This window comes from Bos grunniens, chromosome 12 (genome assembly GCF_055505025.1).
Source record: "Bos grunniens cultivar Pamir isolate PY7600 chromosome 12, Bosgru_T2T1.0, whole genome shotgun sequence".
NCBI lineage: Eukaryota > Metazoa > Chordata > Mammalia > Artiodactyla > Bovidae > Bos > Bos grunniens.
Window position 1 is genome coordinate 81,758,699 of NC_141176.1, and position 27,560 is coordinate 81,786,258.

Here is a 27,560-nt window from a genome sequence, read left to right on the forward strand (position 1 = left end):
GAAGAGCGACAGAAGTTTCTTCAGGACTGAACTGAGGGCGTACGGGGGCATAAATCAGGGGTGGCCCAGGAGTTGGCCATAATGGAAGTTTTGATTTGAGTAGCTGCTCACTTCAGAGATTTCTCCTGGCTTCAACAGTACTTGGTAACAAATTTCAGGAGGCGGTAATGCAGAGATGGTCCTTCTTACTCCATCTAATGAAAGGAAGGAAAACAGAAAAGCCTCAAAGCCCTTGATGCTCTTGAAATCCTATGGACGCGGCAGGAGAGCCCTTATGTCTCCAAGCGTGGTGGGCTGTACCTCCGAAGAGCTGCAGACCTTGGTTCTTCACCTCTATGCCTCTAAATGCACCCTCTTTTTTATTCCCAGTGGTTTCAGAGCACAGTGAGCAAAGAGGACTCCATGCCCGAAACCTTGAAAAGTCTCATATTCCCGAATTTTGAACCTTTGCACAAATTTCATACAAATTTTCTCAAGGAAATTGAGCAACGACTTGCCCTGTGGTGAGTACAATTCTGGCTGACCGTTCTGCCTCATCCCCACCACCCTCCTCTTTCTTTCCCTATTTCTCATTTTATTTTTATGTTCCGATAATGAAATGAATCCCACAGAATACAGTCATGTCTTCTGAAAGGTTGATGAGAATTATAAAGAGTAGAGGCAGAAGAGGAACGTTTAGTGTGTTGGTAATATTTTACTGGTGCTTGCTTTATAGCCATTTAAGTATCATCCGTCTCATGCTGTTCTCAGTGTTATATTTCACAGTGTTTATAAAGAGTGCTTTGAAAAATAGACCCCGTAGGGACTTCCCTGGCAGTCTTTTAGTTAAGACTCCACACTTCTACTGCAGGGGGCAAGGGTCTGATCCTAGTTGGGGAACTAAGATCCCACCTGCTGTGTGGTATGGCCAAAAAAAAAAAAAAGCAGAACCCCGTACCCCACACATGCATACATTTTTACCTTGATTCCCACTACTAAGAATTTATCTTAAGGTTGCTCTCTAATATGTGAAATGACAAATGGCAATGATATCCATGACAGAATTAAAAGATTGGAACTGACCTAAATACTCAGGAAGAGCAGGCTGGATAAAAATATTAAGTCTGTTTTATTAAGTACCATATAAAATATTAATCTCTGGATGCAAAACATCAGGAGAAATCGTCTGTACCGTGGAATGCAAAGTCCCTTGGCCCAAAATGGAAACTTCTGCAGAAAATTCTTCTGGGTTTTTTTTTTTAAAGACATCTATAGACACATGAGGAATTGACTATCTAGTAAGCATGCGTCTGAAAAATGCCAGGAGATAATAGCAGAGGCTTTCTATCCACTGCATACTGTGTCCATCCTCACTACAGGTGAGAGTTTGGTTCAAGGTGTTCTCAGGGGTGTTTTAGTGACTGTAGCCGGAGACCTGGATGAGGTGGTCCCACCCTGGGGGATTCCAAGTAGGGCATCCGGGCACTGGTTAACAGGCTCACAGAGCTACTCCCTGTGCTGTGAAGCAAATGTGCTCAGATATCCAACTTTGTATGTTTCTTATCCCTGGAGAGAATTCAGTGCACCTTTCTTTGCTGTGATAGAAGGAAGTGGGAGGCTTTACTCACGTGCCCCAGGCAGGAGAGCTCAGCTTGGACTGAGGAAGAACAGGTATAAAACTCAGCTCCACTGGAGATGACAAGAGACTGAAAGTGCCAGTTTAGACTCTTACTCTCGATTGGTGCTATGAATATAAAAGAAATACCACTTTTAGAAATTTTTAAAGATGCTCTGTAGCATCTAACTCTGTGTTCCCAAAAGTGGCTGGGAAGCTTTCAGTTGTGTTCTGCCATGTTGCCTCCTCAAGTCATGCAGAGTTGAGTGATGCTTTGGTAGTGAAGCTGAAGACATTCTAGCTCTGGAGAAACCAATCCAGCAGTTCATTTTCTGGCCAGTGAGATGCGTGTTCATACAGACGTCCTGTAAGCTCGGAGCATCTTGAGATGTGTCATACGGCAGTTTGGTCCACATAGCAGTCGATTTAAATAAGGTTGGGGAGGTCACACACAGGAGCTGTCCTCAGTTGGCAGTGCCCTGGCAGCCCAGTGTGGCAGCTTCAGCTCACTCGCTGCCACTGGCAGAACAGTAGTTGCCTCGGTTCTTGTCCCCTCATGGGAAAGAATTCAGACAAGAGGCGTAGAGCAGTTTTCAGCAGCAAGACTTTTATTAAGCAAAGTGAAAGTATGCTCCTGAGAAAACAAGAGTGTGAGCTGTCTGGAAACCAGAGCAGTCCCACAGTGGGGGTGTGTGTGTGTGCTCAGTCATGTCTGACTCTTGGCGATCCCAAGGACTGTGGCCCTCCAGGCTCCTCTGTCCATGGGAATTCCTAGAAAAGAATGCTGGAGTGGGTTGCCATGCCCTCCTCCAGGGATCTTCCCCACCTAGGGATGGACCCCACGTCTTCTGCCCTGGCAGGCAGATTCTTTACCACTGCACCTCCTGAGAAGCCTACGATGGGGGTAGGGTTGGGTTTTTAGCTTAGTGGCCCCTCCCTGTGTCCTGCGTCCTTTGACTGACAAGTTGTTGACAGCTTTGGGTTATATAACTTGCCCCTGAGTGTGCAGGCGCCAACCCATAGGCACCCAAGCAAAATCTGGGGTTGGGGAGGGGAGGGAGCAAAAACTGTAATGCTCACTTATTTTAATGACAGTGTCATGAACCCTGGGTTGCTGAGTCACTTCTGAGGTCTTGGTGTGCCTGCAGCAACCTGTTCTGGCACTTTTATCTCGCTTGGCCCTGACTGGGCTGGAAACTTGAAGGGTGGTCCTTGACCACAAGAGGGGAGGATCTGTGGGCATGTCCTGATTCCCAGTGTCCAGAGTGAGGAGGGAAGGATGACCCCGTCCGGATGGAGGGGCAGGGATCTTCTCACTTGTAACTACTGACACTTCTCAGTACTGACACTGCCACCAGAGAACTTTGCCGAGCTGTACGAAACACATTTCATTTTAGAAGGACTGCCACGCTCTTGGGTTTATCCATGATCATACATCTTTAGCCTTTATCTGTGAAAGAGTGTCCAGCAGCTTTAAAAAGCACCTGCTATCATTTATTTCCCCAGAGAATTTTCAGTAGTGTGTCTTTCAAAGGTCTATAATTTTATTCATGTTTTCCGTGAGGATGCCAGAAGCGTGTTAAAGACTCAAGGCTAGAGAGAAAGCACACACAGTCAACACGCAGCTCCATCAACTTGACCTTCAGCATCTTTTCAACAATGGACCCGCAGCATACTGATGACATTTATCGGGAGTCAGTGTCCAAGTGTGCCGTTAAGTTCAGCTAATCAGTTCCTCGAGTGCATGATGAAAATGACCTGGCTCGGCAGGAATTCACGGCAGAAGGCTGAGTGTGAATGAGTTAAATGTGAGCCAATAGAATGAGAGAGAGAGAGAGAGATCAATGTTGGTTCTGTCTGTGGCTCTCAACATCGGCTGCTCATTAAAATCACCTGGAACCTTTAAGGAAAAAAAGTATCTTGATAACCAGGCCGAACACCAGACAGTCGTATCAGAATCCCTGAGAGGTAGAATGTAAGCATCAGTAGTTCCTAAAGCTTCCTAGGTAATTATTCCAATTTGCAGCCAAGGTCGTGAACCTCTTCCATAGAATGTGCCTCATTAGGAGGAGACCAAGGATTGCCCCTTGGAACTTCAAGGCTCAGAGCTCCCTCAGAATACTGTACCCAGTTCTGAGTGTCATGTTTGAAATGGACTAATAGAATGTGTTTCATTAAAAAAAAAAAAATGTTGGAAGTATGGGCATTTGGCCTCAAAGAGAAGATTTTGGAAAAGAAGATGGCCCTTTTCAGGCTGGTTGTATGAAAGAGGGTGTCAGCATCATCTTAGTTGTACCAGAGGACAAAATTTAAACAAAGGAGTGAGTTTCCCAAGAGGTACCTTGTGTCTGAGCATAGAAAAGGGTTTCACAGCAAGTGCAGCTTAGCGATGACAGGCTGCCTTCCAAGGCAGCTGGCTCCTCCGCCTCGGTGTTTCTTCAGCTGAGGTTGCCCATTTCCAGAAGCTACTTATCTATTTGACAAAACCCCAAACCTGGCAGGGCATTAGGGTCACTTGGGGTTGGTGGGCCAGTGGAGTTTTGAAAAACTATAAATTGCTACATTGTACCCAGCCCTCCTTTATCAGAATGTTGGGGTGAGATCCAGAAATTTGGACTTTTTCAGTGCTTTTGAGATGACTGATGAATGATTTTCCTGGAACAATTCATGTGCAGTGTCTGAGAAACCAGTGACCCTATGATTCTTTGGTTTGCATTTTACTTATAACTCTGTTTCTTCTATAAGCAATGAATGAATGCATGGATGAGTGAGCATGTGCCAGGCTTCGTCTGCTGGAGACTTGCAGTCTCAGGGGAGGGGGCAGGCCCTCTCGTGGCTGAATGGGCCATGTCCAATGAGGGCATCCCTGGCTAGTTCTGTCTTGGAGGACATGTGGGCCATTAATGCCCGCACAGAAGAAGCAGGCCATGAGCAAATATGTTCAATGAGAGGAAGGGATCACATAAGGGATCCCTTAATAAAGGGATCCTTTATTAAGAAAGGAGGTTGCTCTGGGTTATTGACAGACCGTGTGTGTGTGTGTGTGTGTGTGTGTGGATATTCTGAGATGGGAGACACGGCCTGGCCCACGTGGAGTGGGCTGGCAGTGTCTGCATCCTTCATCACACCAACACCTGAGATCCATGTCCAGCGGTCTACAGCCTCATTTCCTCACCTATAAGCGAGATGTGGCCGCCACCTCACCGGGATGTTACACCAAGTAAATGAGACAGTGTCTGTAAAAGGCTTGGCATCCTGTCCCCCACAGAGGAAGGGGGAAAGGCTGACCATCTTTTAATATAAACTTCTATAAATTGAAATCTTAGATTTAGGGAAAAGTTGCCATGAGAATAGTTTCTGCACACTCCTTTTCCAGACCCTCCCCTTGATGTCAGCTTCTTACATCACTGGGCACGTTCCTCAAACCTAAGAAACCAGTGTTGGTTCTTCTGTTAAAAAGCGAAATCTGAGCAAGTAAAATTGAAAGGTCTAATTGGCTCTACTGAATGATTCATGAATGGGCAGTGTCCCAGGTGGCAAGGAGGGAGGAGCTCCAGAAACGGAAAGGCTTCCCTGGTGACTCGAACAGTAAGAACCTGCCTGCCAGTGCAGGAGACCTGGGTTCCATCCCTGGGTCGGGAAGATGCCCTGGAGGAGAACCTGCCTGCCAGTGCAGGAGACCTGGGTTCCATCCCTGGGTCGGGAAGATGCCCTGGAGGAGGGCATGGCAACCCACTCCAGTATTCTTGCCTGGAATTCCATGGACAGAGAGCCTGGTGGGCTACAGTCCATGGGGTCACAAAAAAGTTGGGCATGACTTTAGTTAACTAACTAGTGTTAGAAAACTAACACTTTTAACTTTACAAGCAAAACACGGAATAAACCACGTTATTTCAGATGTAGGTACCCTACCTGGGGGACAGCAGGGGTCTGTGTGGCAGATGACCTCATCTTTCTTTGGGGATCAAGAGGGCCCATGTGACCAATGACTTCATTGGTACTGACCAGTGGCTGACTGGTTAGGATGACCTTCCTGGGGGAGGTTGTGACTGTGGAGAGATCAATGGTTAGGTACTAAGTCTTGGCTTTAGCTCAAGTGACTCCATTTTGGGCCTGTCCTTTCTCTTCTAACACTACGTTATTAACTAAACTCCAAACTTTAACCAGTGATAGTATTTTTAATTATTGTTAATGGAAATCTAAAGTTTACCATGTACCTCAAGGTCCCCCAGATTTGGGGCTTAAATGTCACCACCACTGTGCTTTTCTTTGCTGCCCTAAGTTACACTGTCATATACTTACATCAGCAGTGGGAAATCATAAGGCAGAAAAAGTACCAGGATGTTTTCCTGTATGATTAGGCTGGAGCCTGATTCAGCAAACACACCTGCTCCTGTCCAAATGGTGCATTCTCCCAAGTCAATGCTGGTAGAAGAGGCTGGCCCGTTTCATTCAGGCCCAAGCCCAAGTTACCCCGTTTCTTCAAAAACAAGGAAACAGTTTCGGTGACTTCTGAAAACACACATTGTGCTTTTTCTTTTGAAAGTGAGGACGTTTTACTCAGCTGTTCAAACGCGTTCAGAGAAAGCCACTGAAGATCTTTGGCCTTTGGGCAGGAGCCCCACATTCCAGCCCTAAAATGACTGGCAGGTGCTGGGCACAGACTAGGCCAAGTCATTCCCCAGAGATGGACACAGCCCCGCCCCAGGTTCTGCCGGGGATGGAACTCGGCTGGTGGGGAACTGGGACCCAGGGAGGGGCATGCAAGGAGGCATGGGTAGGCTCTGGGCACACAGCTTCCAAGAAGGATCAGCCGGGTTCAAGAAGACAATGTGATTGCCATTGAACTGAACACTTGCAAAATGGTTATGGTGGTATATATTAGGTTTTATAGTGAAAAAAGAAACTGTAAGTCACCCAGTCGTATCCGACTCTTTGCGACCCCATGGACCATAGTCCCCCAGGCTCCTCTGTCCATGGCATTTTCCAGGCAAGAATACTGGAGGGGGTTGCCATTTCCTCCTCCAAGGGATCTTTTGTTGTTGTTCAGTCAGTAAGTTGTGTCTGACTCTTTGCTACTCCATGGACTGGCACGCCAGGCTACCCTGTGCTTCACTGTCTCTTAGAGTTTGCTCCAACTCATGTCTATTGAGTTGATGATGCCATCCAACCGTCTCATGCTCTGTCGCCCCCTTCTCATCATACCCTCCATCTTTCCCTGCATCAGAGTCTTTTCCATTGAGTCGGCTTTTTGCATCAGGTGGCCAAGGTATTAGAGCTTCAGCATGCATCAGTCCTTCCAATGAATATTCAGGGTTGATTTCCTTTAGGATTGACTGGTTTGGTCTCCTTGCTGTCCAAGGGACTCAAGAGTCTTCTCCAGCACCACAGTTCAAAAGCATCAGTTCTTCGGTGCTCAGCCTTCTTTATGGTCCACCTCTCACATCGGTACATGACTACTGGAAAAACATTCAGACCTTTGTTGGCAGAGATGTCTCTTTGCCGACAGTCTTTAGCCACAATTTTTTAAAAAATAGAAAAAAACAATATCATAGGGAATCTGATGCAGAAGAAGAGGAGACTTCAAAACAGTGCTTTGCACACAAAGGTCACCATGCCTGTGGGTTCTCTGAGGGCGCCCCCAAGGGCTTTCCTGAATTAGCTCATGGGAACCTCAGAGGCGGGCAGGTGAGCCTTATGTGACAGGTGTTGGCTGATTGAACTGCCTCCATTCTGACCCAGTCAGCATTCACGGCCAGGCCTTGAGACGTTAAGTTGAATGTTAAGACCTCAGTTTGAAGCTAAGAGTACCATTTTACTCCCAGCAGAGCTTGGGGGTTCAGAATGCAGCTGGCCTGGGCGGGGCTTACCTGTCCAGGTGCGTTGCCACCTGAAGGCAGACGTCACAATGCAGTTTCAATTCTCAACAGCTTCCTCATTCTTAGAGGCGCTTTTCAACTCCCATTGTTATTTCCTTTGACTGCCCTACCGCTCTGTGAGGTCCATGGGCTTTGTTTTAAACAGGTGGGAAAGTAGAAACAGGCTTTTTCTTTTTGTTTTTTTTTTTTACCTTTCTTAAGTGACCCAGTGAGGGGTGTGGTAGGCGATGATCCCGGCTGGTCAGACACTTTTATCCCGAGGTGGAGACCTTTGACGTTAATAAACTCCATGTCTTCTCCGGCCTGTGCTTGAGCTTGGGGTCGTCAGGAGCCTGGTGACCCGACAGCCTGTTGTCAGGAGCTTGGTGTGCGCCGGCGGCTCCTGCAACAGGGCGGGAAGAGGCACTGTTCATTTTCCTCGTTCTGTGGCCACCACCCCCAAAGGTCGCTCGCTCGCCCTCCAGCCAGGGCAGTTTCTCACAGCGTCCTGTTGTGGTTGGTTGAGTCAGGAGCACACATGTGTACCACACACTCAGACACGCCCCCCCACCCCCGGCCTCTCTTCTCAACCCCGAGAGTCTGCCTCCCCACACTTCATCTCTGGATCCCCGAGGATGGACCGGACCCTGGCCACCATCCTTTTGAGAGGTGGCCAGTGGCAAGTGGTTCCTGCCACACCGTAACACGCTGGCTGACTCTGCCACGCAGGTCATTTATATGACATGAAATCTTTGTTCCCCCCGAAGTTGATGACTGTGGACTGTTTCCCACATCCACATAAAGGAAAGGATCTGATTTCCATATTATTTTTATTGTCGCCCAAGATCAAAATATTTGTAAAGGTTGACTGCAGAGAAGCCCTGTAATTATTTCATGGGGGAATTAGTCCTGCCTCACACACTTTGTTCATGGTTGGATTAATTCTTTCTTTCACCAGCTCCTGTCATTGCCATAGTGCGTTTACCACCGGCAATGACAACTTTGCTCATTTAGAGTAAAATCAGCTGTGCTGCCTTGTCTCGTGGAACGAACGTTCTCGTGTGACGAGGGATCCCACTGCCTCACAGGCTCGCCATGCTTCTGCAGCTCCAGCCGTAATGAGTATTTTGTCCTGAAGAGGAAGTTAGGGTGTCGACCCTGCATGTCAGAAATCCCCAAGTCACTCTCGAATCCAGCAGGGTCGATTAACCGCATTGATTTTCCACCTGTAAAATTGACTTAGCCCAGCTCAGTAAGCTATGACTCCTCCCTCCCTCCGTCCTCCACCAACCTCCATCTCTCCTTCCCTGAATTCCCGAGACATTTACTAACCTTCCTGTGTCACCCGCCCATCCTGGCTCACCTAGAATCTCAGCTGCTGATGCACGAGTCTGATGCAGATGCTGATGCATCTGCCAAGACTGTAGTTTCCTCCAGGCAGACCTGCTCCTGGGTCTCAGAGTTTCAGGTGGAAGTCCAGGTGATGCGTGCCTGTTAGAACGAATGAATGGTTTCTCGTTGGTAAACTGCATCACAACTCTTGTTAAGGCTCATTTTTATTTAGGGCTTCTCTGATAACTCAGTTATCAGGAGAAATCTGCCTGCAATGCAGGAGACCCCGGGTCGATTCCTGGGTCATAAATATTCCCTGGAGAAGGGATAGGCTACCCACTCCGGTGTTCTTGGGCTTCCCTTGTGGCTCAGCTGGTAAAGAATCCGCCTGCAATGCCAGAGACCCTGGTTCGATTCTTGGGTTGGGAAGATGCCCTGAAGAAGGGATAGGCTACCCACTCCAGTGTTCTTGGATTTCCCTTGTGACTCAGCTGGTAAAGAATCCACCTGCAGTGCCAGAGACCTGGGTTCGATCCCTGGGTTGGGAAGATTCTCTGGAGAAGGGAAAGGCTACCCACTCCAGTATTCTGGCCTGGAGAATTCCATGGACAGTCCATGGGGTCGCAAAGAGTCGGACATGACTGAGCGACTTTCACTTCACTTCATTTCACTTAAATTCTTTTATGCTTCATCTTCCACAAAGATTTTGAGACAGTTAACAAGTAGAAAACAATACAAGATAAGGATAAGTGAAGACATCGAAAGTGGACTGTCCCATATGGTAGCCACTAGCTACTTGGAGCAGTTTAAAATAATTTAAAAATTCAGTTTCTCAGCAACACGAGCCATATTTCAAGTGTTATTAGACCCATGTGACTAGTGGCTGCGTTTAGGGCAGCAGGCATAAAACACATTTCCATCATCATAGAAAGTGCTTTCTCACAGCATCGAGAGGTACAAACTATTGGGTATAAGATCGGCCGCAGGAATATATTGTACAATGTGGGGACTGGAGCCAATGTCTTGTAGTAACTGTGAGTGGGTCATAACCTTTAAAAGTTGTATTAAAAAGAACGAATAGTACTCATTACACCAAACACAGGGCCCACCACACAACACTTGCTCAAAATACTTAGGAAACAAATTCATAAAAATGTCTTGGTTTCCTCTGGGGTAAATTGTAAAGATGATTTAGTTTGTTGTTGTGTTTCAAAGGCTCAAAGCAGAAGGGCGCCTGGCAAATGATGATGGACCGTGCTTTTACACTTAGAAAATCTGTATTCACATGCAAAGTCTGCAGCATGTTAATATTAAAAATAAAATACCGTTAGTGCTTCCCACCAGGGAAGCTGTCCAGAGTCACTGAGGTTGTATTCAAAACGCAGGACTCAAATCTGTTCCCCTGCTTCAGGCAGATCTACTTCTCTTGTGTAAAAGCTTTTGTTTGAAAATATTTTCACTGGCTTTTAAAAGAAGGTTGTGCAAAAAAGGTTTAAAATCATTACTTTCAAATTAAACCATGAAACTCACTGGAGACAAGGCAGTGTGATCTACCTGGAAAAAAGCTTGGAAGAATACACAGTGGAAGAAAGTTAGGGCAAGATATGGATCGTGGATATACAATGGGGGGCAATACACTTTTTAATATAAGTTAATTTAAAATTTCATCTTTGTTTCAAAGGCAAGAAAATCACTTTAAGGATGCTGGGATCTTCCCACTGTATCCTGCCCAGACTAAGCTTCGCTCCCTCCCCCTGGGGGGCCAGTGGTGGCTGGTGATTGTTTCCTTTGAACACGGGAGTAAAGTTGCCTGTTCCCAAGCATATGCAGGAGCTATTTTTCTTGAATTGTCTGCCTTGCTCCTGTCTATGTAGCCCACTGTGCTTGAGGAGCAGGCTACCTTTTTGTTTGTTTGTTTAGAAAAATGGAAATGATTTTCCCAATTGCAGGTGGATTTCTGCTGGAACGCAGGCCGCTGATGAGTTTGAAAGTGCCCTTCTGTTGTGCTCTGTTTTGATGCATGGCCGTCAACAGAGCCAAACCCAGCTCTCATCTGGTGCTATCAAGCCTGCCTGTGAGTGGGCTGTAACTCTCGTGCCTCATATTGAACTGGACCTGGTAAACTTGGAAGAAGAAAAGCTATAGCTTCAGGCAAATCTATAATGTGTGCGTAGCTGACAAGCACAAGGTAGCTGAGGGCTTGAGGCTGCTGTGTCTACCTGAGCCAGAGGACAGGATGGTCGCGTACCTGTCGCTACTGGGGGCAAATAGTGTCCCCCAGCCCAGCAGGAACGCCTCACAAATGCCTTCCCTGCAAGTGGCAGTGTGAATTAGTTCACATTCATGAGGTTTCTCCTCCAGGGATTTCAAAGGCTATTGAAATTCATCAGAGAGTATTGAAATCCACATCTATTACATGCAGCTAATATATATATACACACACATATGAAATCTATTACTCTGGCTAATTCGTTGCTTTTTGAACCCAGCTGCCCTTCCTGCCCTACATATTAGTGGAAGATTTGTCTTTACTCATTTGCTCACTTACATGTTCTTTTATTTAGATACACATAGACATACAGATACATAGATGCATAGCTTCCCAGGTGGTGCTAAGATAAAGAACCCGCCTGCCAGTGCAAGAGGTCCCCTAGAGGAGGGCGTGACAACCCACTCCAGTATTCTTGCCAGGAAAATCCCATGGAGAGAGACGCCTGGCGGGCTACAGTCCATAGCGTCGAACAGAGTCAGACACAGCTAAAGCAATTCAGCACAATAACAGCACAGATACACATACACACAGACATAATTACAGCCTCTTTTTTTCCCCCCACTTAGAATCATAGGAACCACAAGGAATGGTAAGAATTAGGGCATGATGTTTGTTTTGCAAATGAGGCCTAAAAATTCACAAAGTTAAATCCGTTTTCTTGGAGTCAGAGAGTACCCCCAACCCAGAGCTGAGTTTAAAAAGTCAGCCCTTTAGCTCCAAGATATGTGGTTTTGCTTTTATGTTTTAATCTAATGAGCTGATTCTTTGCTTTGTTGTGAGAGGGAGGAAAGGGTGGAGCCTTGGTCTGTCTGTAGTGGTGAATGAAACGTTTACAGAGGGTCTGGAAGAGTCAGAGATTCTGCGTGTGTGTGTGTGTGTGTGTGTGTGTGTGTTTGTGTTCAACCTTGTGCTGAGGCAACACTTAGTTGTGCCCTGGAGCACGTTAATAATGGTGCACAGGTCAGAATTCAGCATCTGGGAGGCTTCTTGGTACATGGGTTTCCAGTGCGAAATTGTCAAAAGAATTTTCCGCTGCATTGTTGCACAGTAATTAGCCAGACAGTGAATACACGGCCCCACCTTCCCAACAAGGACCCTTTTCTTGTGAGGTTAACATCCAGAGGCTGTTCCGGAAAAGCTGTAATTACTTTTCCATGTTCTCCATAATCAAGTGAGCTTTTAGCTCTTTACAATAAGGCCAGTGCACTGGACTTGCGGGTTCACTGGCGTTCACATGCAGAGGAAGCGTAAGCGTGATGGTAATTCTCTACGGAGCAGCTGGGGCACAGGTCTCGCCCCCTTTCCTGAGGACTGACTCCATGTTCCACCCCTGCTGAGTGCCAGCCTGGTTTCATCGCGTGGCCTTAGTCTGCCCCTGCTCAGTGGATTGACTGGGCACAGAGGATCCGCGATGCCATCCCAGAGCAGTTTCCCAAATGAAATACTCTGAAGACCGAGGGAGACAGATAAGGTTCTGCCGGCCAGCCAAAGCAGGAAGGAAGGTCCCCCTTGGCGTCTGGGTTTTAGCATCAGTGCACTTCTCTTTTGATAAAGAGTTGGTAAAGGAAGAAAGGAAGTGAAGTCAATCCAGCTTGGCCTCCATCACCACTCCCTGCCCCTCCTCCCTGCCTGCTCCACTGCTCCTGGTTTTCCGTGGGTCAGGATGCTGTCTGTGAGAGACAGAAGATTGTTCACTACCAGTGGGAGCCGACACCCGCAATTCTCCGCCCGCCCAGTCCAGAGCATTCTCACTAAAATATCTAGATGATGTCCTTTGGATGAACTGAAGACCTGTCTCACGTGCATTGCCAAGTGGCACGCCCATTTGGAAGTTCGGGGTCATGACTTAGGTTCCGAGATGATAGCTGCATACCTGGAAATCAAGCATAAGTTGTGTCTTCCCTCTCTTTATTGAAACCAGGCTGTTCTAGTTCAGCAGTTCGGTCCTTCTTTGTTGTTCAGATGTGGTAGAGAGGGAAGGAGAATTTCCCAGCTCCTAAGAGAGCTTCGCCGTGATGCTGAAGGTGCGAGGTTGGGTGGTTCTAAACACCAGGAAGCCTCCGTTTCTGGCAGGAGCTCCTTCCTGCGCAAAGTGTGTAAGGAGAAGAAGCAACCTGTAAATTCACAACTTCACCACGCACTCACACAGGATCCACAGAATAGCCAAACGATAAACATCTCTGTTGTGACCCAATTAAGAACCGTTCACCAAAGATCCAAAGATACCACACCCCTGTAGCTGATGGGGTGGAATAATTTCTGATCATGAGCAGAGAGCTGAATGCTGTCTCAGGAGGAGAAAGGGAAAGTGTCAGCTGCTCGGTCATGTCCAGCAACTCCATGGACTGTAACCCACCAGGCTCCTCTGTCTATGGGTTTTAACAAGCAAGAATACTGGAGTGGGTAGCTATTCTCTTCTCCAAGGGATCTTCCTGGTCCAGGATCGAACCTGGGTCTCTTGCATTAGCAGGCAGATTTTTTACCATCTGAGCCACCAGGAGAGTCTAGTCTAAGTCAGAGGCTGGAGCGTTCTCCACTGAGGCTGCTTTGTGGGGGATGAGGGAGGCAGACCAGTGTGGATAACTGAGGCTCCTGGCTTGAGGCTGAGGCAGGACAGTTGCTTCATTAAGGAACAAAATGGAGGAAAGAGATGAGATTTTGGCAGCAAGATAAATACCTCTGTGCAGAATCTCTTGAGTTTGAGATTCCTATGAGGTGGCTTCCCTTGGAGCTTAGTTGGTAAAGAATCTGCCTGCAATGCAGATTCCTGGGTTTGATTCCTGGGTCAGGAAGATCCCCTGGAGGAGGAAATGGCAACCTGCTTCAATATTCTTGCCTGGAGAATGCCCATGAACAGAGGAGCTTGGCGAGCTACAGTCCATGGGGTTGCAAGAGTCGGACACGACTGAGTGACTAAGCCACCACATTCACTGTGTCATCTTCATATCCACCACCATGAGGTCACTCAGGCAGCAACCTCTGAAAGTCATAAAATACAGGGCCTGGGTCAGTAACTACATAGTTCATTGAGGTTAGATGTGGCATCATGAGTTGAAACCATGGAGACTAGAAAGGCTTGCTTAGGGAGAGGTAGAAATGAAGAGAGAGAAGATAGCCAGGGATGGGTTCTCAAAACACAGAAACAGATTAGGAATGGCCTGAAGAGGAGGGCTTGGCAAACAGGACTGAAGATGTCACCTGGAGAGAAACCAGAGAGCAGGGCCAGGGCGTTTGGGACCAACCAGCCTCGAGTGGGTGACCAGGAGCAGGAGTGGCAGTACTTCCTTGGTGGATTAGGTAACTCAGAGGTCAGCGGCAGTGTTGCACAGAGCCATTTCAGGCAGCGGTGAGAAGAGACGCCATGCTTTAATCAGAAGAGAAGTGCATAGTAATTGAGGCCATCGGCCAGCTTGTTTGTCTTGGCAGCTAAGAGGAAGCAGAAGGATTGAGGAATTCTGCATCGGGGTGGAAAAGAATGGAATAGGTTAACAAGAGGACAGCCCTTCTAGAAAAACAATACAGATGAACTTATTGGTAAAGCAGAGACAGACACAGATGCAGAGAACAAGTGTACCGCGACACCAGGGCAGAGAGAGAGAGAGGGTGGGATGAATTGGAAACTGGGGCTGACATAAACCCACTACTGTGGATAAATAGGTAACCACTAAGAACCTACTGCAGAGCACAGGGAACTCGGGTCAGTGCTGTGTGGTGACCTAAATGGGAAGGAAGTCCAAGAAAAAAAAGGGGGGATATGTTCCTACGTGTAACTGATTTATTTTGGTGTACAGTAGAAACTAACAGAATTGTAAAGCAACTATATTCCAGTAAATATTAATTGAAAAAGAGAAAGACAGCCGTAGAAGACCCTGGCAGGGGCTGGGAACATCGTGGGCACCCTCACTGCTTTTATTTTATAGAAGCTGTAATGCCCTGATGGGTCTGGCTGCTTGTCTCTCCTGAGATGTAATTCCCAGTCTACGCTCAGTTATAAACGGTGGAGTACGTGGCGTTGTCACTGCTTGGTGTGGGGAGAGGGGAGCTGGGAGAGGAGCCAGTCTTCCTGTTTGTCTGCTCCGACGTTTCTATCCCCTTCAGTGCTAAGTCCCTTCAGTCGAGTCCGACTCTTTGTGACCCCATGGACTGCAGCCCAGCCGGCTCCCCAGTCCATTGGATGCTCCAGGCAGGAATACTGGACTGGGTTGCCATGCCCTCCTCCAGGGGATCTTCCCAGCCCAGGGATCGAACCCGCATCTCTTACATCTCGGGCGTTGGCAGGTGGGCTCTTTACCACTAGTACCACCTGGAAAGCCTCGCTTAGTCCCTTCCTCCCTGCCCTCCTCTCCCATCCTGAGAGTCTTGCTGTGTGCGAGGTTGAGCAGGTAGTTCTGGAAAGCTCCTAATGCCGAGAGGAGGGTATCATCCCTCCCGGTGCTGGAGGCTTCGGGCAGCAGCGCCTGTGGGTGTGAATTACTGTCCTCCACACTCGGGGTGTGGGTATTGTCCTCCACCCTGAGCACGTCTCACCTCCCTGCCCAGATTTTTACCTTTTTTTCATTTTTAGTTTGTCCCTTTTCCTTAAATTGGCTTCTGGCTATCCTGAACAGTTGAAGTTATTAGCCAGGTTCGTTGTTGAAAAATCATGTTTTAATTTTCTCTGGGAGATTCAGCGGGTTAATTGGCAGATATGCACAGGTATGGTGGCTAGAAGTGTATAGGCTGGGTTCCTGGGCTCAGGATCAAGCTCCAGCCTTCTGATCACTGACATTAGACATGTTGCTTGGTTTCTTTGTGCCTCAGTATTTAGCTGTTTAAAGAGGGTGATGGTGGTACCTGGTCACAAGGCTGCCAAGAGGATTCAGTGACTGGTCGGTGCCTGTAATATGCTCAGCACTGTGTGGTCAGTGCTCAGTAACTGAAGCTGCCATTATTATTAATAATATTCCTTTACTCACTGCTGTTTAAGCCCCTAGATTATCAATATTGGATACAGCCTAGAGCCAAAGAGAAATTAATATATATACCCACACGCTCCATTCAAAACACCCATGTCTTTGTCTTCCGCCACCCAGCATGTCTGGGGGACCCCTGACCCATCTGAATACCTGGGACCCCATCCTGCCCTCTTCTGGGTCGTTCTTCACATAGCCACCTCTGTAAGGGGGTCTCCTGCACGCCCTCAGTTATATTTTTCTCCTGCCAAGGGCTTTTCACACAGCCCTTTGTCTGCTTCAGGTAAGGACTCTTGGGAGCAGAAACCTTGATTTTTGAGGCTAAGCCTGGCTTCTTACAAGTGTCTGTTAGTCCCTGTCTGTGAGAAGGAATCAGTTTCATGAGCTTGTTTCTGCAAGTCATCTCCTCGTTGTTCTAACGCTGAGAAAATCACCCAAGCGTGGATGGAAAAAGAAATGTAAAATGAGATCAAATTAAAGTGAACAGATGTGGCTCTTCCCTGCCACTTGCAGAGCACAAGTGGACTTCTTTGTCTGCGGGAGGACTGGGGTCATTTTGAAGTCTCCTAGCGCCGATGTCCTGTGAGACAGAGAAAGGAAAGTACAGATAGGTCAGCGGATTGGAAGACGTGAAGGTTGATGGTTTGTCACCTGGGGCTGGCACGTTGATCGGTCATGTTTTCACTGCTAACGCTTTGGTTTCCAACCCTTTGCTCCCAGGGAAGGCCGCTCGAATGCCCACATCAGAGGAGATTACCAAAGAATCGGAGATGTGATGCTGAAGAACATTCAGGGGATGAAGGTAAGCTGCTGGTGGGGGAGGGGAGGTGGGGCGGGGCTCCCCTGGGAAGATAACTCAGACCATGATCCCCACCTGTGATTCGCATCTGCGTATAGCACAGCCTTGGGGGAACTCCTGCCTCCTCTGGATAATTTTATTTGGCGGCATAAAAGAAAATCCAGTTCAGTACTTTCCCAAAGCTCTGTGTTGTAACCAGAACAACAGGTATTCTCTATGAGTCATTTGAAAAAAGCTGTGTAGACAAACATTGGTTGACTGAGCATTTCACTGGTAGTCAGTTGTTTTGGCTTCTTCGACAGAAATATTGGATTCAGAGCTATGTAGGAATTCCAGGCAATTCTGTGACTTTCAGTCAGTTTATAAGGTAAATATATTTTTGACCATTAAGTGATATCTGCTAAGCTAAGTTGCTTCAGTCGTGTCCGACTCTGTGCGACCCCATAGACGGCAGCCCACCAGGCTCCCCCGTCCCTGGGATTCTCCAGGCAAGAACACTAGAGTGGGTTGCCATTTCCTTCTCCAATGCATGAAAGTGAAAAGTGAAAGGGAAGTCACTCAGTCGTGTCCGACTCCTAGCGACCCCATGGACTGCAGCCTACCAGGCTCCTCTGTCCATGTTTTTCCAGGCAAGAGTGCTGGAGTGGGTGCCATTGTCTTCTCCGTAAGTGATATCTAACTGACACCAAAGAATGAAGGTCTCCCAAAATGTCGGGACAGTGAACCATAGTCTGCCTCTTGTTTGAAATCTTCCCACCTCTTAGGTCTGAAATTTCATTTTTGCCTTTTGCTCGAATCCATTAGTAATTCCTTTAAAAATGGAACATTTTAACTCACACAATTTATCTTTCAAATATGAATACATCTCTGTGTGTGTGAGTCACTCAGTTGTGTCTGACTCTGCAACCCCATGGACTGTAGCCCGCCAGGCTCCTGTGTCCATGGAATTCCCCAGGCAAGAATACTGGGATAGGTAGACAAATCAGCCCTGAATATGCATTGGAAGGACTGATGCTGAAGTTGACTACTTGATGCGAAGAGCTGACACCCTGGGAAAGACTGTGATGCTGGGAAAGAATGAGGGCAGGAAGAGAAGGGGGTTACAGAGGATGAGATGGTTGGATGGCATCACTGACTCAATGGACATGAGTTTGAGCAAACTGCAGGAGATAGTGAAGGACAGGGAAGCCTGGAGTGCTGCAGTCCACGGGGTCGCAAAGACTGCATCCATGGGTCAGACATGACTCAGTGACTGAACCACAACCTTCATTCCCTTCTCCAGGGGATCTTTCCAACCCAGGGATCAAACCTGGGTGTCCTGCATTACAGGTGGCTTCTTTACTGTCTGAGCCGCCAGGAAAGCCTGAATACATTTGTAGTTAACGTTTTAAAGCAATCTTCCTGTAGCTCAACCTCCAAAGCCTGTCTAACAACCTTAACTAATAACTAAGCTTGTTGTTTAATCTCTAAGTCGTGTCTAACTCTGCAACCTCTGTCCATGGGATTTCCCAGGCAAGAATACTGGAATGGGTTGCCATTTCCTTCTCCAGGGGTTCTTCCCAACCGAGGGATCAAACCTGCATCTCGTGCATTGCAGGCGAATTCTTTACCCGCTGAAGAAGGCAGGTTGCCTGTCCATCCAGCCATCTTTCACCATCAGTCCATCCAACCATCTTTCCATCTGTTTATATATACCATCCATCCACACTAGCTGAGAGCCTACAATGTCTAAAGCACTTGTGGAGTCACCGTTATTGTCGAGGTTTGAAAGTGTCCCACCCCCTCGGGATAGCCCCCGAGTTCTCCCTGTTTACCAGCTCCCCTTGTGACCCTCCCACGGAAAGGTGCCCTTGCTTAGACTAGACATCCACGCTCCTCTCCGGTCACCTAGCACCTAAAACCTCCTAAAAATAGACCTGATTTCCGCCCAGGGCAATTCTTCCCCCTCCGTCTAGTGAGCTGGCATTTTTGCATTTAATCGGTTTCCTTGGCCGTGCTGGCATTTTAATTACTGTGCCAACGCTGCAAGCATTTATGGCGCGGAACTCTGTGCAAACAGAATAAAAATAGATGGGGAGGCTTAGACTCTGGCAGCGTTTTAGAGAAATTGGTTTTTCTTTTATTTTTATTTTTTATTGTGGCTGTTATTGTCGGTTATAGGGAATTTTTATAAAGCGGGGAGGGGAGCAGCCGAAGGTTCCGGAGAAGTGCCAACGTTGGCACTTCTGTCTGCAGTGCTTCGCACAGGCTCCAGCTCGAAGTCTTTCCTGCCCATCCCCCTACCCGGGCGTCCACCTGCACAGGTGCAGATGTTCAGCAGGGCTGGGGACATCACTGGCTTTTGTCCCTAGACCCTCCACAGGGGATGAGAGAGCCGGCCAGGGCTCCAATCCCGCCTAAAAGTCAGAGGCACCCAGCTGGTGATCTCTCAGCCGGGCTGAAATGTTCTTCTGGCGGCGTCAGCATTTCACGGTCCACGCACGCCTTGCACCTGACCCTTCCCCTGTCGTCTAGGCTGTGACCGTCCCCCCCAGGCCCAGTCACCTCCTGCCCCCTCTCCTTGTTCATTTCCTAGCGCTTCCCTCCCTCTGGCTCTCCGTTCTCTTCCCCATGATTCACCATCTACCTCTTATCCTCTCCAGCCACCATTTACATCACAGCCACCCTGATGAGGCTCCAAACCCGCCTTGTTTCTCTGTGGTTTAGAGAATACAGTCCAGGTTCTTAAAGCCTTCCCTGGACAGTTGTGCCAGATTCCTTAGCCCTCACGCACCCCACCCGATCCTTCATATTCTACTCTGTGCTCCAAGGACCTTGCACCCACCTCTCCAGGCACTCAGGGCCTTGCAAGACCCCTGCCTGAGCGGGATGCCTGCAGCGGTTCGTCTACTCATTACTGCAGGTGGGCAGCGGGCCTCCTGGAGGCGCCGACTGTGTGCATGTAGTGACAGGATGGACACTCAAAGAAAGGGATTGAACGTGTGCGAACACTGCATAGAGCTACATGCACGCACACCCATGCACACATACTGACAGTATGCACACACTGACATGCACACACAAGTTGAGGGTGTGTATAACTGGCTGAATGAATGCTGGACTGTCCCAGTGTCAGCAGCCTGGTTGGGCTCAGTGCTGTAGTTAGACAAGATGAGAGCAGGAGGGGAGGCCGGGGGAAGGATGCATAAGACCCTCTGCACTTGGCTTTGCAACTTCCTGTGGATCTATATGGGGCTTCCCTGGTGGCTCAGCGGTGAAGAATCCACCTGCAATGCAGGAGATGCAGGTTTGATCCCTGGGTTGGCAAGATCCCCTGGAGGAGGAAATGGCAACTCACTCTAGTATTCTTGCCTGGAGAATCCCATGGATGGAGGAGCCTGGCGGGCTACAGTCCATGGGATCGCAAAGAGTCAGACACGACTGAAGCTACTCAGCACAGCACGCGTGAATCTATATATTTTTTAAATCACCAAATAAACTCAACAGGGAGACCACATGATAATGGCTAAGGGGGACAGGAAGTCCAGGAGGAGGAGGAGTCACTAACTCAGCCTGGAGAGCAGGAAAAGACTCAGAGCTGAGCCTGAAGGGGGTCCTTAGGAGCAGAGTGCCCCGTGCCAGGGCTCTGGGTGCTAGAGCCCAGCACATTCAGTAGGTGCTGGAATGAGGAGCAAGAAGCCACAATGAAGGGCAGGAGAGATCACTGATCAGGGCCCCATGCGCCCTGCCGAAGACTCCAGAGGTTGTCCTGAGATGGTGGGAGTTCTTGGGATATCCCAAGCAGGAGGCGATGTGCTCGATTGCATTGGTGGAAGCTCCTTTTGGAGCCACTCGAAAGTCAGAGGGCAGAAGTGAAGCAGAGACCCCAGTGGAGACACCCTGGCAGGGGTCTGAACAAGGGCGGTGACCACCAGGCGAAGCCAGGAACAGGCTTGCTGTTTGCAGGAGGTAGAATTGGTAGGTCTTGGCGAAGGAGTCAAAACCTGAGGGCATCTGGAATCTTGTCCCGGTTTTTCTGTCTTGAGTAACAAGTGGCAGCACCCATCCTGCGTGAGAGGATCAGGGGGCAGCCTCAGTTCCAGTAGGGTGGGGGGAGTTGGGGGTTGATTTTGGACTTTTGAATCTGGACTCCTGGATTTTCAGCTCTTTGTGGGCTGTGGGAATGGAGATGCCAGGATTGGGAACCCAGATGTTCTGGGAATTAGCACACAGATAGCCAGCTTCTGGGAATGAGGGGGAAGACAAGGACAGTAGCTACCATAAGGAATTAATCCCTTCTGGAATGCTCTATCAGACTTCTTACCCTGCAGCTGTCTCCACCACTGCCCGTTAAAGGAAAACGATATTCAGCAACAGTCGTTAAGGATGGTAGAGCAGACTTTGTTCTGGACCTTTGCAGTAGGTGCGGGGACACTGCAGGGGGGTTTTACAGTGGGAGAGAGACTGGAATCAGCTCTCAGTGCAGCGGGAATCTACAGCCAAGGATCAGGGCCAGGCTCAGAGGGTGAAAAACTACTAGGAGGAAACATCAGGGTCGTGAGGGGGAGTTCTAGCTGAACCAATCTAATGGGATTCTTAGGTGAAGACATCATCTGGCGGGCAGTGGCAGATGGAGAGCCCCCCCACAAATGTCAAGGGTGACCAGATACCCAGGGTGGAGGGTTCTGGTTGAACTGAGCTATAACAGAGTTCTAAAACTGGATGGTACACGGAAGTGTACAGCCCCGCCTGGGAGAAGGTTCAGGAGCCTGACAAAAGTTTGCCCAAGCAAAGGATCTCGGCCAGACCCCAGTAGAGAAGGACCAAGGCTCATCACTCCCATCCGCGCCCCAGAATCCAGCAGAGCAGGTGTCTCACGACAGATGCTCAGTTATTACACAAGCGAAGGGGAGGGAGCCAAACAGAAACATGTACTTTTCACCATGTGACGTTTATTGAGTGGCCCTGGCCTCTTTGTCATTTTCTTTGTGACATTTAGGAGAAAACCCCAAGCCCCCTGAAGGCACTCCCATTCATTTATTTCCCCTGAGTTTCACCAGTCTTGTTTTAAAAGGACACTTACATCTCTAGTGTTCCATATACATCTCAAATATTTTATGATCCCTGCGTATTTTAAACTGCTCTGTGCTTTTATAGAGCTTTTTAAATTTCATCTTGAGAACTTAAATAGTGAAATATTAAAAGCATGAGATTTAACAAGTGGGATGAGATAATGAAAGCAAAGGTGATGCCTTGGGAGAGTCAGGCTGGGGTGGACCACGTGGTTGAGCCAGACTCCGCTGGTCTCCCTGGCCCCGCCCCCTCCCGGCCCCGCCCCCTCCCGTGTCTTCCCCACCAGCAACTGGCTGCTCACTTGTGGAAGCACAGCGAGGCGCTGGAGGCGCTGGAGACCGGCATCCGGGGCTCCCGGCGGCTGGAGAGCTTGTGCCGAGACTTCGAGCTGCAGAAGGTGTGCTACCTGCCGCTCAACACCTTCCTCCTGCGCCCGCTGCACCGGCTCATGCACTACAAGCAGGTCCTGGAGCGATTGTGCAAACACTACCCGCCCAGCCACAGCGACTTCAGGGACTGCCGAGGTGAGTGGGTGTGTGTGTTGGTTGAGGGGGAAGTCTCTGGGGTTGTGTCCCAAGCCAGGCAGACTCGCTTTGTAGGACCTGGGCCGGCATTTTCTGTTCCGTCTTGGTCTGTCCTGTTAGGCAGTAATGATTCGCTTCTCTTCTCCATCCTCTTGCGTGCATTTTCTCCTTCTGTCCTGGGTGGTTAGTGCAAAGAATCCTGGAGAAGCTCCACTTAGAGTCCGTCCCTTCCAAAAAGCTTCCATTCACCTACACGGCAGAAGCTCATCACTGTGCCCTTGGATGGGCCACCGGAAATGGCTGGTAATAAACACTACTGCTCGTTGCTGCAGGGCATTCGAGAGGTCACCACACTGAGCATTTCAGGTGTTATCAGCTCTCAGTCTTCAAGAAATGCCTACAAGATACTGGTGAGCTCATTTTACATATGGGGACCGCTAAGACCAGAGAGGTTAAGGAGCCTTCCCAGAGTCACACAGCTGCAAAGTAAACGGCTGGTAACCTAAACCCAGAACCCACGTTCTTGACCATCCTTCCCTACCAGCTGATGATGATATTACTCACTGACTCTCACTCAGTACCTGGGCCAGGTACTCTGCCAGGTGTCTTTCTCACATTAACACCTTTACTCCTTTAACGACCCCATGAGAGAGGGGTTGTTATCCTATTTTATAGATAAGAAAATGGGCTTCAGAGGGGTAAACATTGGTGAGCGTTGCTCAGCTGGCCAAAGATGGGAGTTGCCACTCTAGCCCACGCTTTCCCCACTGTGCCACGCATCGTCTTTTTGAATTTACTTCCTCTTCTCGTGTTGTTTGTGGTCTGTTACCGTCTGCGCTCCCTGGCCTGAACTTGTAGCCCCTGGGGGCCAGGACACTCTGCAGCCAGTCTGTACACAGTGCACCCTCTCCATGGGGTTCTTGACAGATTATGAGACTTTGCACACCCGTCAGTATGTCACGATATGTGTCTCTTGCCTAAAGTATGTAAATTTAATCTTGGTTTTTAGAAAGGCAACCCAAGGGAAGATTTCATAGAGTAATGAAGACATTGTTCCCTGGTAGCTCAGTTGGTAAAGAACATGCCTGCAGTGCAGGAGACCCGGGTTCGATCCCCGGGACAGGAAGATCCCCTGGAGAAGGAAATGGCAACCCACTCCAGTATTTTTGGCCTGAGAATCCCATGGACAGAGGAGCCTGGTGGGCTATAGTCCATGGGGTTGCAAGAGTCGGACACGACTTAGTGACTAAACCACCAATACCACCGCCAATGAAGACACTGGTAATTCATGCAACAGGAACAGAAATGGCTCGAGGCGTGGTTTTGACTTGCTTTAGACAACAGTCTTTAAACCATGCAGCCTCACGCCTTGGCATATTCCATTCCTTCCGCTTGGACTCCCCACCACCACCTCCTGATCCTTCCCCTGGCAGAATCCTCCTCCTCCTCTAAGGCTCAAGTCTGTGCCTGACCCTCGAGGCCTCAACCCTGAATGCCCGTCAGTGTAGGGGAGATGTGCCCAATATTGGAAAAGTTAGTTGCAGTTTTTCTTTGCAGCCATCGTGGTAAACACTATAATAAATGAGCGCAGAAGGACAAACCAGGACATGCTGGAGTGTTTGTTGCCCAGAAGTGTTACACTGTCAGCTGGACCCTCTGCCAGAAAGCTCTCTCCTTCACCCGGGATTTTTCTGTGGCCTTTTTGCTTGCTCTGCTCTTTCCAGCTAACAGGGAGGGGAGAAAAATCTCTGCCTTAGGGGCAAAATTCCAGGCACTCTTACCCCCTCGCTGCTGCCCCTTTATGCCAACAAGTAATTCTGACTCCACCACCAAGCTCTGAAGGGGGCACTGACATTTTCAAGATGGTTTGCAGGAAACTAAAGCAAGCAAATCAATACATAAAATAAATCACGCAGTTTTTATTATCACTCAGAAATAGCAGTGTCTTCCCTAGAAGGAAGGTTTCTAACATGGTTCAGCTACCAGAGGCTATTACCCTGGAGAATTAAGCTTCAAGATGTAAGGGGAAATGACCCTTGTCTGCTGTGACTGCTGCAATTTTTGTGTCTGTTTCCCTCCTCAGCTGCTTTGGCAGAGATCACGGAAATGGTGGCCCAGCTTCACGGTACGATGATCAAGATGGAGAATTTCCAGAAGCTGCATGAACTCAAGAAAGATTTGATTGGCGTTGACAATCTTGTGATCCCAGGAAGGGTAAGTTCTCTCTGTATGCTCTGGAGGTGGAGCCAGAAAGACTTGTGTGTGCTAAGTCACTTTAGGCATGTCCAACTCTTTGCAACCCCATGGACTACAGCCCACCAGGCTCCTCTGTCCCTGGGATTCTCCAGGCCAGAATACTGGAGTGGGTTGCCACATCCTCCTCCAGGGGATCTTCCCGACCCAGGGATCAAACCCGTGTCTCTTACGTCTCCTGCGTTGGCAGGCAGGTTCTTTAGCACTAGCACCACCTGAGAAGTCCCAAGAAAGACTTGCAGTGACTTACATTGGAGCCTTTTGAATATGGACACCCCAAAATTAAAATTCTGAAGTGGCTTTCTTCCCCAGACAGGGAGACAACTTGGAAAATGCCTTGAATTTTACAGTGGCAATTCAGAAATTTGGGGTCAGAAGAAGATAAATGAATCCTTCAACCTCATATTCTGCTTTTTCTCCTTATTGGTTGATATGCTTATATACTTTTTCCCCACCATATTCTGAGAGGCTTTGAGATTGCTTGTTAAATAAAAAAAAAAAATTAGGTAAATGAAGATGGAAGAAAAGGAAAAAAATTTTTTTCAGAATTGGGTAGAGGATTTCCCTGGTGGTCCAGGGTTAGTTCAGACCCCATGCTTCCACTGCAGGGGGCACAGGCTTGATCACTGGTTGGGAAGGGATCCCACATGCCTTGTGGTGTGGCCCCCCCAAAAGAAAATAATTGGGTGAAGGGGCAATAGAAAGCAGAGAAATTAGTGCATGAAAGTGTGCTATAAATTCCCATGTAAGTGGGAAAGTTAGAAATTAAAACTGTAGCCAGAACACAGTTCTGGGAGAGAGACACATTTCACTTAATGCTGTTTAACATTTACTTCCCCATGGGGCTTCCCTGGTGGCTCAGACAGTAAAGAATCCACCTGCAATGCAGGAAGCCCAGGTTCAATCCGGAGAAGGCAATGGCACCCCACTCCAGTACTCTTGCCTGGAAAATCCCATGGATGGAGGAGCCTGGTAGGCTGCAGTCCATGGGGTCGCTAAGAGTCGGACACGACTGAGTGACTTCACTTTCACTTTTCACTTCCATGCATTGGAGGAGGAAATGACAACCCACTCCAGTGTTCTTGCCTGGAGAATCCCAGAGATGGGGGAGCCTGGTGGGCTGCCGTCTATGGGGTCTCACAGAGTCAGACACGACTGAAGTGACTTAGCAGCAGTAGCAGCAGGTTCGATCCCTGGGTCAGGAAGATCCCCTAGAGAAGGGAATGACAACCCACTCCAGTGTTCTTGGAGAACTCCGTCCATGGAGTCACAAGGAATCAGACACAACTGAATGACTTAACACTTCCACTTTCTCCATGCGCGTGACAGGTAGGTCATTCACAGTACAGGACCACAACATGCTCCCTTCAGGCCAGTGGGCATTTTAAACATACAGGGTAACCTACCTTTTTCCAACTCTCTTCCTAGGAAACAGTCATTGACCAGGAATTAAAAATAGTTGCTCCATCTCATCAGATCTCTATATGGGAACTTTCTCTACCAGCTCTCCTGTCTCAAACTACACCTAACCCAGATTCAGAGGGGCATTTTATTTTAGCTTCTTTGATCTGTCATACCTGCCTTAAACTTCAGACAAATATCCTTCATCCTTTTGGGTATTGGGTCTTTCCGTTGGGAAGCCTAATTACAAAGCTGAGCAGAGTATCAGCTATAAAATGTTGTCAGAAGAGTTATGTGGTAACTGTCTGCTGGAAATTAAAGCTGGGACTTAACTTCAGCTCTGCTGGTGAGAAAATTCTGCCAGGACTCAGCACATCAAAACCCGTGTTCACCCATCCATGCAGAAGCCTTTAAAGCCTTGCAGAATCGGTATAATTTTCTCTTAACTTCGGATGTTATAAAATACTTAACATATTAAATGCTACATGGCAAACAGAGCATCTGTAAGGAACTTATTTTGAGAAATAGTTTCCACGGTGCTGTGAAAAGAGCAGTGGATTGGAGCAGGTGGCCCTGGGTTCAGTTTCTGGCTCCACCAGAACTGGACTGTCTCACCTACTGGAATGTTCCTTTCATTCTGTAACATGGGGACCATACTTTCTCTGTCATAGGTGGTGTGTGTATTAGTCACTTAGTCCGACTCTTTGTGACCCTATGCACTGTAGCCTGCCAGGCTTCTCTGCATGGGATTCTCCAGGCAAGAATACTGGAGTGGGTTGCCATTTCTTTCTCCAAATGACCACTGCTGCTAAGTCACTTCAGTCATGTTCGACTCTGCGACCCTGTAGACGGCAGCCCACCAGGCTCCCCCATCCCTGGGATTCTCCAGGCAAGAACACTGGAGTGGGTTGCCATTTCCTTCTCCAATGCATGAAAGTGAAAAGTGAAAGTGAAGTCGCTCAGTCGTGTCCGACTCTTCGCAACCCCATGGACTGCAGCCTACCAGGCTCCTCCATCCATGAGATTTTCCAGGCAAGAGTACTGGAGTGGGGTGCCATTGCCTTCTCCGCCAAATGACCACAGCCTGCTGTTAATCATATGGATCCAGCCCACAGTTGCGGGAGTTTTCCTTTTGGTAGACGAGAGGTTAAGTTTTTGATTGAGACATAGCTCATCACTCTGATTGAGTCTGAGTGACCCCAGAAGAACATTTAACTCTACGGCCAGGGTCAGAGTAGGTATTAATTAATTGGCCAGCTGAGAGGCATATCAATCGTGACTGACTGAACATGACTTATCATTCTCCCTTTAAAGTAAATTTCCTCAGGGCCAACCAATTAGAACCTTGGAGCGCAGAAATTCATCAAGGTAACCCAGAAATACTGGACACAGGTAATTGGCCACAAACCCAACAGTTGGATTGATTTCTAAAACTAGCATAGCATCATGCCTATGATAGAAAAGCATTTGATTCCTGTGCAAAGATCCAAGGAGGTATTATGGATCAAATGAGACTTAATCTG

At 48.3% G+C, this 27,560-nt stretch overlaps 1 protein-coding gene across 13 annotated transcripts in view; it reads left to right on the forward strand.

Moving 5' to 3' along the window:
• The window catches only part of FARP1 (FERM, ARH/RhoGEF and pleckstrin domain protein 1), a 309,639-nt gene that overhangs the window by 271,467 nt on the left and 10,612 nt on the right, over positions 1–27,560 (forward strand). For all 13 annotated transcript variants that reach the window (XM_086330336.1, XM_086330340.1, XM_086330332.1 and 10 more), the window contains 4 exons: positions 370–503; positions 16,729–16,810; positions 22,146–22,383; positions 24,467–24,597. In XM_086330336.1, the coding sequence (XP_086186462.1) occupies positions 370–503; positions 16,729–16,810; positions 22,146–22,383; positions 24,467–24,597 (585 nt within the window). The remainder of the gene's footprint in view (positions 1–369; positions 504–16,728; positions 16,811–22,145; positions 22,384–24,466; positions 24,598–27,560) is intronic.